This window comes from Conger conger, chromosome 12 (genome assembly GCF_963514075.1).
Source record: "Conger conger chromosome 12, fConCon1.1, whole genome shotgun sequence".
In the NCBI taxonomy this organism is placed as follows: Eukaryota; Metazoa; Chordata; class Actinopteri; order Anguilliformes; family Congridae; genus Conger; species Conger conger.
Window position 1 is genome coordinate 24510694 of NC_083771.1, and position 17812 is coordinate 24528505.

The 17812-nt window shown below is 43.0% G+C and overlaps 1 protein-coding gene across 1 annotated transcript in view; it reads left to right on the plus strand.

Moving 5' to 3' along the window:
• Positions 1-17812, plus strand: part of musk (muscle, skeletal, receptor tyrosine kinase) — a 49778-nt gene that overhangs the window by 4445 nt on the left and 27521 nt on the right. Inside the window, exons 2-3 of the mRNA XM_061263279.1 lie at positions 15958-16084; positions 16981-17132. Coding sequence (XP_061119263.1) covers positions 15958-16084; positions 16981-17132 — 279 coding nt within the window. The remainder of the gene's footprint in view (positions 1-15957; positions 16085-16980; positions 17133-17812) is intronic.

The following is a 17812-nucleotide window of genomic DNA, read 5'->3' on the forward strand; positions in this document are numbered from 1 at the left end:
TGGATAAGAGCATCTGCCAAATGCCAATAACGTAATGTAATGTATTCAGGCGAAGGAGAGTTTAGGAATATCACTGTGTTCACATATCAGAATGAATATACAGACACACGTAATTCCAGGATTTGGACTTGCTATAGATGTAAACCTGTAACTGTACTGACTAACAGGGCTGATGGGGCTCTGGTTAACCAAATTTAAAAATAAAGTTCCATTTTAAATGTAATGCTGATTTATTACAAAGTGTTAGGTTGAGTTATCCTTTTTCGAGAGCTTAGGGCATGCTTTATAAAAACATACTCTCATTTATCTGAATAAAACACATGGGAAGGTCAATTTTCGTTACATTCAAAAATAAATCTGTTTTAATACATAAAATAGCTTTTCTGATCATTCATGTGCCTGGTCGAAAGGATATGCAGATGTTTTGTATTTGGAGAGATTTGGGACACTTGAGGACATCTGGGTGCAGTTTTGGGAAAACTCATGTGGAATTTGAAAGCCTGTCAATATCTTTACCATATTTTGTATGCAAGTTGCCATCAAGTTTGTGCACAAATATAAAGTAGTTCTGGGTTGGTCTTTGACTGAGAAATTTAGATATTCAGTGCTAAATTATAAAAACATCATCAATCTTTGTATTTTAGTGTAACTTTTGTGTACACTGTATGTACTTGCTCTGACATACATTTGTTCTGTCTCAAATTCCTGAATGGTACAAGCCTTTCCTTTAATTTAAGTCTTCAGCCGTGTGTGCAGTAAATAGTTTTTGAGATATTATAGGACTAGTACATAATCGGTGGGTACTCGGTTAGGAGTTGCCAGCAGATCGCTGGGGTGCGTGCGTAGAGGCAGAGACCACGCACCTTTCTATGAAGGAATTGTTGAAAAAGTAGCGTCTTGGTTGTCGGTATTCTGTTTGTCACAGAGCTTGTAAGATTTTGTTCTCCTATTGCACGCAATAATGTTCCCACAGCATAAATTAGTTGTTGTTATGACACTATGGTTCCTGGCGACTGGAAAAATACTACAATGCACAAGTGATGACTTAGATGGCCAGTTACAGTCAGCAATTGGTCGGTAGAGCCATTCATGACACTATCAAGGCTTTGAAAGCTCCAAACAATGTCAGGCAGTTCACTGACTTCCCTATGCATCTCGGAACCGTCCATCAGAACGTAGTGGTTGTTTTCAATGCAGGATTTCCCTGGGTTGTTGGAATTTGGCCTATTGATGGCACACAGGTCTCTATACATTTCAATCATGAGAAGAGTATCGGACAAGTCCTGTGATTAGACCAGTGTTTCTCAAACTCGGCCCTGGGGACACCCTGTGTATGCTGGTTTCATCCCAAACACAAGAGCAATTCCACATTTTTAACAGCCCATTCATTTTTGTAAATTAGGTAGTTGTCATGTTTTGAGGGATTATTTACCCTCTGAAGCCACATTATGTCTAAAATTGCTATGCATGCCACGAAGAATAAAAGTCCCATGTTCACATTGTGCTTATTTGTGCTATATTGCAAACAATACATAAAGCGAGTATTACATACATTACATTATTGGCATTTGGCAGACGCTCTTATCCAGAGCGACGTACAACAAAGTGCATACCCATAACCAGGGATAAGTTCGCTGAAAGACCCTAGAGGGAAGTACAATTTCAACTGCTACCTGTACAACAGAGATAAGGACGAGGGCCTTTTTTATTTTTTATTTTTTTTGAGAACAAAGAAACAAACAAACAGAGCAAAAGTGACCAAAGTTAACTATCCAAACACTGCTTACCTAGCCAACTAAAAATACCGATACACAAAGCAAGTCACAGAGACAACAATTAAGGTTCACAGGGAGGTAGGGAGGGATGGGGAGAGGTGCTGCTTGAAGAGGTGTGTCTTCAGCTTGCGCTTGAAGGTGGGGAGAGATTCTACAGTTCTGACCTCAACGGGGAGTTTGTTCCACCACCGTGGAGCCAGAACAGACAGTAGTCGTGAGCGTGAGGTGGAGGTTCGGAGAGGGGGAGGTGCCAAGCGGCCTGTGGAGGCTGAACGAAGAGGTCTGGCAGGGGTGTAGGGTCTGATGATTTTTTGTAGATAAGCTGGGGAAGACCCTTTAACTGCTTGGAAGGCTAGCACCAATGTTTTGAATTTGATGCGAGCCATGACAGGCAGCCCGTGGAGGGAAGTAAGCAGGGGGGTGACGTGTGAGTATTTGGGAAGGTTGAAGACCAGACGAGCTGCTGCATTCTGGATGAGTTGGAGGGGTCTGATGGCGGACGCTGGGAGGCCAGCCGAGAGGAAATTGCAGTAGTCCAGGCGGGACAGAACCATCGCTTGGACCAGGAGCTGGGTCGAGTAGGGGGTGAGAAAGGGGCGGATTCTCCGTATGTTGTATAGGAAGAACCTGCAAGACCGGGTCACCGCCGCAATGTTCTCGGAAAGGGACAGTCTGCTGTCCATCACCACGCCGAGGTTGCTTGCACTGGGTGACGGCGTGAGTGTGGTATCCCCGAGGGAAAAGGAGAGATCCAGATGGGGAGAGGTTTTAGCAGGGATGAATATCATTTTAGTCTTGCCTGGGTTGAGCTTTAGATGGTGGTTGTCCATCCAGCTCTGGATGTCCCTCAGGCAAGCAGAGATACCGGCTGAAACCTGCGTATCAGACGGCGGGAACGAGAGTAATTGATCTGAACAAATTTAAGACTGAGGTGAATCAGGGGTCAATTCCCCAAAATTGGTGAAAGTACGGACACCTAGCCATGAAAACTGTCCGTTTGGTAGATAATATAGTACTATAGTATATTCAAGTACTGATAATTAGTCAAACCTGCATTGTGTCAATAGGTTGACAGGAAAAATTTCAGAACCTAAAGACCTGTGTTCAGCAACCTAATCAGGAGCCTAATAACCTATAATTAACCCCAGGCTTTAATTTTATCAGTAAAAAAATATGTTTTACCTCATTTTATTTTCAATTCAATTTCAATTTTCAATTTCAAACATAATGTGGCTTAAGAGGGTAAATAAAACAAAAGTACCTAATTTAGAAAATGTAATAACACACAATCTGAGATTGCCACTAGGAATAACCACTTGGAATGAAAACCAGCATACACAGGGGGTCCTCACGACGCAGTTTGAGAAACACTGAGTTAGACCACCAGTGAGTCTGAGACTCTCATTATAAATGAAAATCTCCCCTTTTCGTGATGTGGAAAGAATGCTACGCTGTGTCATCTCTCGTCACATTTGCCTGGAGTTCCTTTAGATTAGATTTCTTGCCATACTTTTTTGTCTTATTGCATTTTAATACTCCGCTTGAAGTAATTCAAAATGTATTGCTGCGTCCAGTTAGATTTTCGCCTTGTTGAATCCATTATTATCTCAGCGTACCACACCGTATTATAGTCTATGTTACAGCTCTTAACAATTAGTTCATTTACAACATTAATTCAAAAACATGAATTTGAACTGGGTCAAAATCGATTTTGTGTCTCAAAAATCGCATCATTCTCAGAATTATGATGCACTTGAAACCAAAGTTATACTCTGAGTGGCTATATACCTACGGCCAAGGTGTTGCGTGTAAGTCAGAGTTCAATGGAGCAGGTTTGTGAGAGGTGCATCCTGGCCTTAGGATCCTCATGTGAGGTAGCTTACTGTGACAAATCCGGAAATGTCATTAATCAAGGTCATACCCAACTGAACAAGAATAGTCACAGATGACTGTAGTATGGTAAAGTGGAACCCATATCTAGGGTTATCACAGAGTTATTACATACCTTATATTTTCATAAATTTGGCTTACAATGATAATTATCTGTGAGTCTGCAGCATCTTAAGATCGCCATGGCAGCTTCGTGCTTGCATGGAGATGCTTAATCATGTAGAGGAGTACAGCTTCAGCCTTTCGCCTTTATTTCACAAAAGGATTGTGAAACTGGGGTGGAGAGGGATTGCAGAGATTGGTGGTGACGATGATGGTAAGGGACGATTATGGACTGGTGGGGGGGATAGCGGTTGCGGACCAGGGATTAGTTTTATCACACCAATCTTGAGTGACATAATCAAACACCATTCGCCACTGGAAAGGGTGCACTTATAAATATACAGTCACACTTGTCACTTGATGTGATGTCTGTGATGCTATTTTCCCCCACTATGCTTATGTGTGTAATGTTAGCCTCACCCTGTGTTACGGGCGGCCCGGGCGGGTGTGAGGCCGAGGTCACTTTACATGAATGTCCCTGGGGGGGTCAGGGCAAAATACACCCCACCCTGACTGGAGCAGCTTTTGTCTCTATCAGCAATAGCTGGAAATGACTGTGTGCGACATTCAGATTCTTAATCAACACATAAAAGCAATAATTTGTGATTTAGCTGACGCTTTTATATAAAGCAACTAACAGTGATTAGACTAAGCAGGGTACAATCCCCCCTAGAGTAATGCAGGGTTAGAGCCCAACTGCTGTGTGGTTCATATTCTGGCTACACCAGGGTTTGAACCACGAACCTTCCGGGTCCAAGTCCACTAACCACTAGGCTTTCGGCAAACCCTGTTTACCTCTGTTTACATCTGATTTTGGGCATCTTCCACAGAATAAAATAAAGTCAGAAATAAAGACTAAAGGATACATGTATTATAGTTCCAACCATCTAACTCATTTTTAACTTTTTTTCCCGCACGTGTATTTCAAATACACGATACTTCGTATAAATAATTGGAGTTGCTGTAGGGTGCATTTCTTCACTTTGAAAGCGGTAGACTGCTGACTCCTATAGGCTTCAAGTCGTCATGCTAAGCTAACACGTTATGCTAACATGGACACCAAGCCAGTGAATACACAAAAATTATATTAAAAGGGAAATGGAACCGTGGAGGTGCAAAGCCTCAGGGTATAATTCTTTGGGAACAAAGAACACCTTTACTTAGATACGCACACACATCACATGACTGTTAGAGAGAAATAGATGCCTGTTCTAGATTTGTAAAGCATTAGAAGTCATTGGTCATGGACTGCATGATTTCACTAAATATATTTGCAGCTAAAGGTTGCAATCTACTAAATGACCACTAGAGGTCACCTGAGAAGTGATGAAACTGTCTGCTAGCTGGTTTTAGTGCAGGTCCTCCTCCTGTCAACAGGTCTCACAACATATGGAAGCTTAATTCTCACATGAGCAGCTCATTGTAAAACACTGCTTTGTGCTGCACAGTTGTTCCTTATGTCATGGATCTTCACTAGCCTTCACTAGCCTCCTTCTTGTCTTTTTATTTTTGAGAATTCCAGTGGTAAAAGTTAGGTTGTATTTGTGAGCTTATTGAGGTACCTAGTTAATTCTCCCCTGTTTGAAGGTTCAGCTACCTCAACAAAATTGTCTGGGTCATATATCTGAAGGCCTGACAATCCGGGACTTTTCTGTTGCTGAATAAAGCTGTTGGTATGAGAATATTGCTACAGTAGCTACAGTAGTCACAGCCCCACTTCCTAAATAGCTACAGCAACTGGCACCAGGATCTGAAGGATTTACTGCTGAATTAACAAGCCGAATAAACAGCCCTCTATTGATAACCTCTTCAAATACCAACATGCAACAATGCAAGGTTATGGAGTGATGTATTCACAGCAGTGGGGTAAAGTTATGCATGATAAGTTCACAGCAGTGGAGTAAATGGTAAATGGTAAATGGTTGGCATTAATATAGCACCTTTATCCAAAGTGCTGTACAATTCATGCTTCTCATTCACCTATTCATGCACACACTCACACACCAGTGGTGATTGGCTGCCATGCAAGGCACCAACCAACTTGTCAGGAATATTTGGGGGTTAGTTGTCTTGCTCAGGGACACTCTGACACACCCAGAGTGGAATCGAACTGGTTCTGACAGCAGCTGATTGACGGGACTGCTTAAAAACATCTCCTGCCAGTTGTTCGGTCTCTTTGACTCTGCTCTGCTCCGCTCCGGCACCATTGCTTCACGGGGGTTGGCTGCAGCACCTTCTTGCTCCTTTTTGCCATTTTTGGCCTCTTTGCACTACACATACTTTTCACTGATCTGCACCACACTTTTGATTTGCTTTTCTTGCCTTCCCATTTACTGACTTTTGATATCAACTTGTTTGTTCGAGATATGCTTTAGCTTAATAGAATTGTGCTTTAATAAATTATCTTGATTGCAAGGGTACAAACGGTGTGGTCTCCCCATTATGTGTGTCCACTTGAGCCGGGTGGTCATGACATATGGGGGCTTGTCCGACCATTTTGATCCCGAATTGTAAGCAGACGACTATAATTTAAGTATTTGCGCAGATTAGAAAAATTTAGCCAACCTCTTTTTGTTTGTTTATTTTGAGTGGCGAAGTGTGTTTGTGCTTACGTTGCGGGATGGCATATTACAGAGCCTGCTTTATCCCCAATTAGTGCACCGGCTGGATTGGCTTTTGTCGGGACAGTACGATTCCAACGGTATTGGTGAGTTAATGATCCTTCTGCTTGGGCTTAGTGTGAAAATAGGTCAGAATAGAAGGGGGGTAAATGTTTAGGGGGAAACTCCGTGGTTGTCCTGTTAAGGTGAGCTGCATTCTGCTTTGCCCGATTTATTTGGTGTGGTTGGAATTGTTTGTTAACCTGAAAGACGTATAGGCTAGGCCTATTTGTTTTCGTTTGTTTGGCCAGTTATATTGTTAATGGGTGTCTATTTGTCGACCATAGCCTGTTCGGATTGTTGATTGGTGACTTGTAATTTAAGTTGTAATAATGAGTACACTTGATGCGTTTTTGGTTGCTCCTTCGGAGGTCTTGCTCGTGGCTTTGACTAAGGATCAATTGAATGGTGTGGCCGAGCACTATTCAATTGATGTAACACTGCCGAAGGGAGCTAAGAACGATCAGCTGGTTGACTTTATTCGTGCGTGGTTGATTGACAAGGAAGTGCTACCTGGCGAGAAATTGCTGCCGGAGCGCAGTAATCAGGGAGCGTTGGGTTCAGATAAGCCCACTCCGAGTTCAAATGTACAGCCAAAATCTAGTGAATTAACGTTTGAACAGCAAGTTGAATTGTTAAAACTGCAACATGAACTGCAAGTGAAACAAAAGACATTGGAATTGGAGCAAGAAATTGCAAGAAAAAGATTGGATGACGAATTGGCTCAAAAAAGGCTGGATAAAGAACTGTACCGTAAAAGAAGCTGAACAGAAAGACAAAGATCGTGAGTTGGAGTTTGAAAGGCTTGAATTTAGAGCAGGACCGCAAGGTTGAACGTACTAGGCTACAATTAATAGCTGAAGGCAAACTTGGCAGCTCTACATGGCAGCCGTCTGGCCTGGCCGGCATGATAAAGTTCCTGCCTAAATTTAATGAGCGCGATCCGGATGTGTTTTTTTCATTATTTGAGAATATTGCTACTGAGCAAAATTGGAGTGATGGAGAGAACTTTATTGTTACAAACTGCGTTAATTGGCCATGCTCAGCAGGCCTTTGTGGCTTTACCCTCCTCTGAAAGGAAGGTCTATCGATGCGTCAAGGCGGCTGTGTTGAACTGTTATGAATTAATCCCTGAAGTTTATAGACAGTGTTTTCAATCATGGAAAAAATCAGACAAGCAAACTTATGCTGAATGGGCTAGGGACTTAACCAGCTTCTTTCATCATTGGCTTACAGCTGAAGATGTTGATTCTTTTGATGAGTTGCGTGATCTTATGATATTAGAGCAACTTAAGAACACTTTGCCTGATCGCATAGCCACTTACATTAATGAACACCACGTGAAATTCTTGCTGATAGTTTTTCTCTCACACACAAGATTTCAGCTCGTGATTTCAGTCCGCGTTCTGACACTAATCGCAGGGAACGTTGCTCTAGCCGTGTTAATGCGGACACATCTGTGAATTCCAATTCAGTTGCGCAACGCCCACCCGGCTCAAGTGGACACACATAATGGGGAGACCACACCGTTTGTACCGTTGCAATCAAGATAATTTATTAAAGCACAATTCTATTAAGCTAAAGCATATCTCGAACAAACAAGTTGATGTCAAAAGTCAGTAAATGGGAAGGCAAGAAAAGCAAATCAAAAGTGTGGTGCAGATCAGTGAAATATATGTGTAGTGCAAAGAGGCCAAAAATGGCAAAAAGGAGCAAGAAGGTGCTGCAGCCAGCCCCCGTGAAGCAATGGTGCAGAGCAGAGCAGAGCCAAAGAGACTGAACAACTGGCAGGAGATGTTCTTAAGCAGTCCCACCAATCATCTGCCGTCTTGCCCAGATGGCCCAAAACCAGACAGCTCCCCCTTGAGACTGGAGGGAGAGAGACCGCCCAAACTTAATCTGTCAAAGGTGGAGTGAGCACGCCCAGCACGGCAAAGCCGGGCGTGACATCACTCCCCCCACTAGACAGAGACCCATGTGGGACTCTGTAAAACTACATTCTACCCATTAAACCATTTCCCATAATCAATACTAAGAAAAAGAAGCAAACCCAATAACAAACTACACCCAAAATACAAAATGACTAAACCCATTACCCTTTTTAACCAGTTACTCCCAAAGACTAATGTTAGACTAAACACTCACACCACCCTTCACTCCCACACTCAATACAACCAGCCACCACAAGAAATGACCAAACTCACCCCCTAGCCCCCTAATCCCCCCCTGCACCTGCCCCTACCTGGCTGGCATCTACTTGCAGCTGGAAGGGCTCCTCCAGCTTAGGGCCGGCCAGGACAGGTGCAGAACTCAGGAGAGACTTGGCGTTTTCAAATGCATGTTGACAATCAGCTGTCCAATTGAATTTAACTGAACCCTTCAGCAGGTTAGTTAGTGGGGCAACGACAGATGAAAAATTACAGTAAAAGTTCCTGTAATACCCCAATAATAATAATAAAGTTGTGCAGGTTGAGTATCTGAAAACAGACAAGGAAATTCTAAAATTAAAGCTTTCAATTCTTCTCGTTATTGCAAATCCAAATGACTGTAAACTCCCTCTAATTTGGCCAACGTCCCCTGCACATCATTCTCTGATGCTGGAGAGGCTACAGACGTGCTTGCCACGACTAGAACAGACGTTTCAGCCTTCCCACTAGGAGACTGTGACGATGCATAATATGGCTTAAGTAGGTTGATATGACATAATTGTGTTGCCCGCCTACGGTCAGGCGTAGCAACCAAATAATTTGTCTCAGACACTTGACGGACAACACTGTAAGGTCCTGAATACTTTGCACCAAAAGGAGAACCAGGTATAGGCAACAGTGTCACCACCTGATCCCCTGGGCTAAAGACACGAGCTTCTGCTTTAAGGTCATAATTTCGCTTCATTTTTATTTGAGCCTCAGTCAAATTTTTGGTTGCCATTTTACACGCTAAAAGTAGCCTGCGTCGGAAACCATACACATAACTGGACAACCTCTGGGGTGGTTCAGATGAATCAAAATCGGTTGACAACACTGACAACGGGGTACGCACCTTGTGGCCAAATACCAATTCATTCGCGCTAAAACCCCTGCTTTCTTGCACGACTGCTCTAGCCGCTAACAATAGCCATGGTAGACCATCTTCCCACTCCCGTTTCATCTCTATGCAGTATGCGCGCAATAGAGACTTAAGAGTGGCGTGGAAACGTTCCAAAACCCCTTGACTCTGTGCATGGTACGCGCTACTCAAGTTGTGCTGGATACACAGCTGTTTCAAGGCTGCTGAAAACGTCTTTGACGTGAAGTTCAAACCACGGTCACTTTGGATGACTCTGAGAAGACCAAATATTGAAATAAACTGAGACAAAGATTTCACAACAGACCTTGTAGTAATACTCCTCAGAGCATAGGCAGGCAGGTTGCCTGGCACATGATGGTAAACAAATAAACACAGCCAGATTGAGACTGGGGTAAGGGGCCCACACAGTCAATGATCAAATGTTCGAAAGGCTTACCAACAGACGGAATGGGCTGTAAAGGCGCAGGCTTAATGACTGCATTTTGTTTACCTGCAACCTGACAGATATGACAAGTTTGAACAAACCGTGCAACGTCCCTCTTTATCCGTGGCCAATAGAAACGTTGTAACAATTGATTGTAGGTTTTCTTTACCCCAAAATGACCCGCTGTTTCCCCATGAGCTGTTTTCAGTGCAACTTCACGAAACTTTTCAGACATCACCACCAGCAAAATCTGATCTCTCACATCAGTTTCTGCAGTGGGTGACCACCTTCTTAACAACAAGCCATCCTTCACAAAGTAACAGTGATCCAAATTGTCATCTGCAGTCAAGTCAAAATATTTCTGTAAGCTCTGGTCACTCTTTTGAGCCTCAGCAATATCAGATCGAGACAAAGGTACTGGTAACTGCGGAATAAATACCTGAGCAGACGTGTTCTTAGATACATCAGATGGGTTGGCATCCTGCTTATGTGCCATAGCGTGCGTCAGCGCATGCCTTAAAAACATGTGGAAAATCTTTTTGACACTTATCTGACTCATCCAATAAAGAAGCTTCAGTCTTAAACACGGGCGATGGTGAGACCTGATCAGGAAAAACACAATTATGAGCAAAGTTATTACCCACAATCAGATCAATTCCCTCTATAGGTAGAGAAGGACGCCCCGCAATGGTTACCTCACCATTCACACAACTAGAGAACAACTGAATTCTGTGCAGCGGCACTGGCCATGACTGGAGACCAATTCCCCGAATGAACACACAATTTCCTGTGTCAGATTCAGAGGAGAAAGGCAAGAGAGATTGGCAAATGAAACTTTCTGATGCACCAGTATCACAAATTTTAACTGGAACGCAATGTGCGTCTCCAATCAATGAAACAAAACCCTCCGTGACAAACGGTGCATAATCCGCTATACTGGATGCAGAAAATTCAGGCTTATCACATTGTACATTTCCCAGATCTTTATCAATTGACACTGTACATTGCACACGATCCAATGTCTTTGCTGGAGTTTTTTTATTTATTTACTCCCTGCGCGCACAGCAGGAACAGACGAGGCACAGAGGCCAACTTTGCCTCTATCACCCTTCACATTATTACGCTCCAATAATACAGGCCAATTTATTTTCCAATGGTTTTTACCAAAACAGTAGTTACAGTCTTTTTTAGGATCGAAATCCGGTGGTTTACCATGCGCAACTGAATTGGAATTCACAGATGTGTCCGTATTAACACGGCTAGAGCGACGTTCCCTGCGATTAGTGTCAGAATGCGGACTGAAATCACGAGCTGAAATCTTGTGTGTGAGAGAATGTTCGTTAATGTAAGTGCCTATGCGATCAGGCAAAGTGTGTTGCTCTAATATTATAAGATCAAGCAACTCATCAAAAGAATCAACATCTTCAGCTGTAAGCCAATGATGAAAGAAGCTGGTTAAGTCCCTAGCCCATTCAGCATAAGTTTGCTTGTCTGATTTTTTCCATGATCGAAAACGCTGTCTATAAGCTTCAGGGATTAATTCATAACACTTTAACACAGCCGCCTTGACGCATCGATAGACCTTCCTTTCAGAGGAGGGTAAAGCCACAAAGGCCTGCTGAGCATGGCCAATTAACGCAGTTTGTAACAATAAAGTTCTCTCCATCACTCCAATTTTGCTCAGTAGCAATATTCTCAAATGAAAAAAACACATCCAGATCACGCTCATTAAATTTAGGCAGGAACTTTATCATGCCGGCCAGGCCAGACTGCTGCGATGTAGAGCTGCCAAGTTTGCCTTCAGCTATTAATTGTAGCCTAGTACGTTCAACCTTGCAGTCCTGCTCTAAATTTTTAAGCCTTTCCAACTCCAACTCACGATCTTTGTCTTTCTGTTCAGCTTCTAACTTTTTACGGTACAGTTCTTTATCCAGCCTTTTTTGAGCCAATTCGTCATCCAATCTTTTTCTTGCAATTTCTTGCTCCAATTCCAATGTCTTTTGTTTCACTTGCAGTTCATGTTGCAGTTTTAACAATTCAACTTGCTGTTCAAATGTTAATTCACTAGATTTTGGCTGTACATTTGAACTCGGAGTGGGCTTATCTGAACCCAACGCTCCCTGATTACTGCTCTCCGGCAATTTCTCGCCAGGTAGCACTTCCTTGTCAATCAACCACACACGAATAAAGTCAACCAGCTGATCGTTCTTAGCTCCCTTCGGCAGTGTTACATCAATTGAATAGTGCTCGGCCACACCATTCAATTGATCCTTAGTCAAAGCCACGGGCAAGACCTCTGAAGGAGCAACCAAAAACGCATCAAGTGTACTCATTATTACAACTTAAATTACAAGTTACCAATCAACAATCCGAACAGGCTATGGTCTACAAATAGACACCCACTAACAATACAACTGGCCAAACAAACGAAAACAAATAGGCCTAGCCTATACGTCTTTCAGGTTAACAAACAATTCCAACCACACCAAATAAATCGGGCAAAGCGGAACGCAGCTCACCTTAACAGGACAACCACGGAGTTTCCACCTAAACATTTACCCCCCTACTATTCCGACCTATTTTCACACTAAGCCCAAGAAGAAGGATCATTAACTCACCAATACCGTTGGAATCGTACTGTCCCAACAAAAGCCAATCCAGCCGGTGCTCCAAGGCAGTGCCCTCGTTCGGACTTCAGCAGCCTAAACCCAAAACGCCGAAGCGCACTAATTGGGGATAAAGCAGGCTCCGTAACATGCCATCCCGCAACGTAAGCAAAAAACACACTTCGCCACTCAAAATAAACAAACAAAACGTGGTTGGCTAAATTTCTCTAATCTGCGCAAATACTTCCCAAATTTGCCACAAACAAAGAACTAAAGTAATGTTCAATACATTAACTAAACAATCGATGCAGAACTCCCCAACAAACAAACACACAACGTGTCAGCTGATTAGGCTACTACCCTCAGCTGATCACCGGTACGTTTCATTTACAAAATTTGAACCAATGACGTGGCACTACCCACGCAACTACACTCGACAGACAAAAGTGCGAATTATAGTCGTCTTTTCAATTCGGGATCAAAATGGTCAGACGAGCCCCCATATGTCATGACCACCCGGCTCAAGTGGACACACATAATGGAGAGACCACACCCTTTGTACCGCTTTTATTAAAGCACAATTCAATTAAGCTAAAGCATATCTCGAACAAACAAGTTGATATCAAAAGTCAGTACCTGGGAAGGCAAGAAAAGCAAATCAAAAGTGTGGTGCAGATCAGTGAAATATACGTGTAGTGCAAAGAGGCCAAAAATGGCAAAAAGGAGCAAGAAGGTGCTGCAGCCAGCCCCCGTGAAGCAATGGTGCCGGAGCGGAGCAGAGCAGAGCAGAGTCAAAGAGACCAAACAACTGGCAGGAGTTTTTAAGCAGTCCCGCCAATCAGCAGTCCCGCCAATGTCCCAAAACCAGACAGCTCCCCCTTGAGACTGGAGGGAGGGAGACCGCCCAAACTTAATCTGTCAAAGGTGGAGTGAGCACGCCCAGCACGGCAAAGCCGGGCGTGGCAGTTGCGCAATGCCCCCTCCAGTTTCCAGTGGCTCATGAATCGAGTCGTTGCAGGACTGGAGGGGTTCGCTGTGTATATTGATGATGTGGTCTGCTATTCAGACACATGGACAGTCCACCTTGCCCGCATACGTTCACTATTCGAGTGGTTGGCAGCTGCAAACCTCACTGTAAACTTAGCGAAGTGTGAGTTCGCTCAGCCTACAGTGGTGTATCTGGGCAAGGTGGTCGGACTGCTTAAAAACATCTCCTGCCAGTTGTTCGGTCTCTTTGGCTCTGCTCTGCTCCGGCACCATTGCTTCACGGGGGCTGGCTGCAGCACCTTCTTGCTCCTTTTTGCCATTTTTGGCCTCTTTGCACTACACATACATTTCACTGATCTGCACCACACTTTTTCACAAGGCTTTTTCTTGTCTTCCCATTTACTGACTTTTGATATCAACTTGTTTGTTCGAGATATGCTTTGGTTTATGGAATGGTGCTTTAATAAATTATCTTGATTGAAACGGTACAAACGGTGTGGTCTCCCCATTATGTGTGTCCACTTGAGCTGGGTGGTCATGACACTATAAACATTGTTTTGTCCGCCAGTGTCTAGTGACAGATCTCGTTCTCTACTACAAGTCCTGCCTCCCTTACAGAGACAGGAGTGTAATTTGCAGGGGTACTGTGAGTTATTTGTAAGCATTGCCTAAACTCACCGTGTTCCGAACAGAACACGGGGAAGTGGCCGCCTCCACCAGAAGTTAGCGTCCATACAATGGAAGTTTTAGGAATGTGGTTTATGATTATGGTTGCTTATTGACTATCCCAAACACTAACATTTGATTGATGTGAATTGGGACCAATATTGATCGGAAAAACAACAAATAAATGCGCAACGTCCCTGTGTTAGGAAAACCGTGTTAGCTCTCTGAACACCTAGCTATTCACTCTGTGATGCAGGTTGAGGTGTAGCGGTTTGTTGTCTCGTTAGCAACAGCTTCCCCACCACAATGTTACAGTGAATCACCATGTCACTGTATGCTGAAATGGATCGTGTATGTGACTCGTTTTTATTAAACCGGAAGGAATTAGACCAAAGCTGATCTGGAAGTAGCCTAATTTTGTTCTATTCGTCAGGAAAGCTGCACTGTTGAATTAAACAATTATTTTGTGTATATTGATGTGTAGCAAATTGTTTTATTTGAAGCATCTTTGTGAGAGACCAGTGTAGCATGATTAGCTCAGCTAGTTCGCTAGTAAGCATGGTGAAGTGCAGTGAAAGGGAAGGCTGGTAGCAGGTTATCGTGCGACAACACTCCCCGATGACGTAACCCTCATATTCAAAAAGAACGTTGTTGCCCTTGGCTAGGGGCGAGTTCGTCTTTAGCTGACTGGTAACATGTTCATTTAACAAATAATTTGGACAAGTGAGAGGCTGGGGTTCAAATCCCACCTCGGACTCAGGCAATCTCTTACCTGTTACACCAGTAAAGGTGTGTGTGCAGACCCCAGCGACAAGTGAAGGAGAATAAACTGGAACATGACACCTCTGTATTTTGAATAAAAATTAGTCGTTTGATTTTGTATTAGTCACAATAATTAATCCCACCAATTTTCAATATCTTATTAGTCTTATTATTAGTTTTATTTTTTTATGTAAATACATGTTTACAGATCGTTGGTTTGAATAAGTAACAGTGCCTGCCTTAAAACAAAAATGTGCTCTTCAAAGTCCCATTCAGCTGGCAAATTTGAGTAAAGGTTTCATTCATGTGCTACACCCCTGTGTCTGTGTGTCTGTTAATGAGTGTGTTGGCTACCATAACTATTGATAAATGAAGGCTCTAGATGACATGAAATGGTGGTCAGAAGTCTATGCAAAATGCCTCAGCTTCCAGCTTCCCCTCCAAACCTTCTCCATTTATGTCCCTACCAATGTCAAAATCAAACCTACACCCTTGCAATGTAGGCATTGTACAGCCCAAAAAAAGCTTAATAATCCTAATCTGAGAAACATCTTTATTGAAGTACACAGTGGGGTTTATACAGAAACACAGATTTTTTCAAAGTGAAGAACATTTTGGGAAGTAAAAATGACCAGTTGGTGGAAGTCTGCAGCTTTAAGCATAAGGATCTTACAGTGAGAAGTTTCATTATACCATATCCATTCAGTGTTTTGGATTCATGAAAAGGCACTGAAAATACATTTAGAAATGTAAGTTGCAGTAAGAGTAATATTTTGAGAGGCCCTCTTCATGACTCTGGAGCGTGCAGGGTGTGGTTCTACTGCAAGGATGAAATAACATTTATTTGAATGCATATTACATTACAGATTTAACTGATGCTTTTACCCAATCAGGGCACGGCTATAGATACAATATTCCTGCTTACCCTACCGAGTCCCTACCCCAGCCAATCATGCCACTCTCTCAGGACCCGGCCAAAAACAGCTAAACACAGTTGGGCTTTTTTTCTTTTCCATCAGCTCCTCGAATCACGACCTTGCTGGAGACCGTGGATGTGTTGCTGGATCACAACGCTACGTTCATCTGTGAAGTCCTTTCATACCCCCCGGCCGACATAACATGGACACGCAATAATATTCAGATTCGGTAAGGAATATGGATTCACTCATGCATCCAACAATTTGAAGTGCATCGCCATTTGCACTCCTTCTACTTATACAATTTATGCTTAATTTATTTGAAGAATAATTATGATAAATAATATGTTTGCATAAATAATTGTTTGGCTGTTATGTGATCAGGGATTTCCTTTTCTTTGTAGACCCATTATAATTGTGTAATTCTGTCAAAGGCATGAGTAGTTACACTAAGTAAGCACTTTATTAGGTGTTTATTCCACTTACTTTTGCTGCTATAGCCTATCCACTTAGAGGTTTAACATTACATTACATTATTGGCATTTGGCAGACACTCTTATCCAGAGCAATGTACAGTTGATTAAACTAAGCAGGAGACAGTCCTCGCCTGGAGCAATGCAGGGTTAAGGGCCTTGCTCAAGGGCCCAACCGCTGTGCGGATCTTATTGTGGCTACACCAGGATTAGAACCACCAACCTTGCGTGTCCCATTCCTTTACCTACAGGCTGTCCTATCAGAGTTCAGAGACGCTGTTGTAATGTGTGGTTATTTGCGTTACTGTCACCTTCCAGTCAGCTTTGACCAGTCTTGCTATTTTTCTGTGACCTCTCTCATTAACAACGCATTTCTGCCCACAGAACCGCTGCTCACTGGATGTTTTTTGCACTATTCTCTGTGTATGAGAAAATCCCAGGAGATCAGCAGTTTCTGAGATACTCAAACCACCCTGTCTGGCACCAATAATAATTCCATGGTCAAAATCACTTAGATGGTTGATGTGAGCATTGGCTGATTAGATAATCGCATGAATAAGTAGGTGTACCTAATAAAGTGTCTGGTGAGTGTATGGTTTTGTTATGTAATCTGTATACAGGGTATCTAAAACATATTTTCTTTCCTTTCTAGTCCCTATGATTCCCGCTACCTGACCAGAGAAAATGGCCAGATGCTTATCATTCCCAATGCAAAAGACACTGACAATGGGGAGTACTGCTGCATCGCTGACAATGGAATCGGAGAGCCTGCCAAAAGCTGTGGGGCCCTGCAAATGAAAATGAGTGAGTGTTTGTTTTCATCTTCTGGGGTTTCTCAGTCTTAAACTCTGGAGTCTGTGTGTGTGAAGTTTATTGGGGGAAAATGGCAAAAAGTCTCAGAACTGCTAGATCATACAATTCAAATGGACCTTACTTAGGTGCATAAAACTTTGTGCAGTACATTGTCAGGGATAAAATAAGGGACGTAGAGTACAATTGTGCTGACTTAACACATATAGAATGGTGGGCAGACAGAAGTTACAATGATGTGGAGGGCTACCAGATGCAAAGATCAGTAATTGTGTTCTGTAAAAGTCTTCTAACGAAGCATAGGGCTGTGCTGAGATTGGGCAGTTCGAGGGAGGATTTTTGGGTGTTCCGATTATTCTAACGGAGAGTAGGGGTGTGCTGAGATTGGGCAGTTTGAGGGAGGATTCTAGGTGTTCCAGTCATGGGCCGCAGAAAAATGGAAGGAATTAAGATCAAAGGTTGTTGGGGTTTTGGAGAGCATTACATTACATGGCATTTAGCAGACGCTCTTATCCAGAGTGACGTACAACGAAGTGCAGATCAAACACAAGTACAAGTGCAAAGAGGACCTGAGTGGACAGTACAGTTCCGAGTCCTAGTGTAAACATACAGATATAATCGGAACCCTTGAAGAATACATCAACTTCCAAACTAGCAGACCAGAGTTGGCAGCT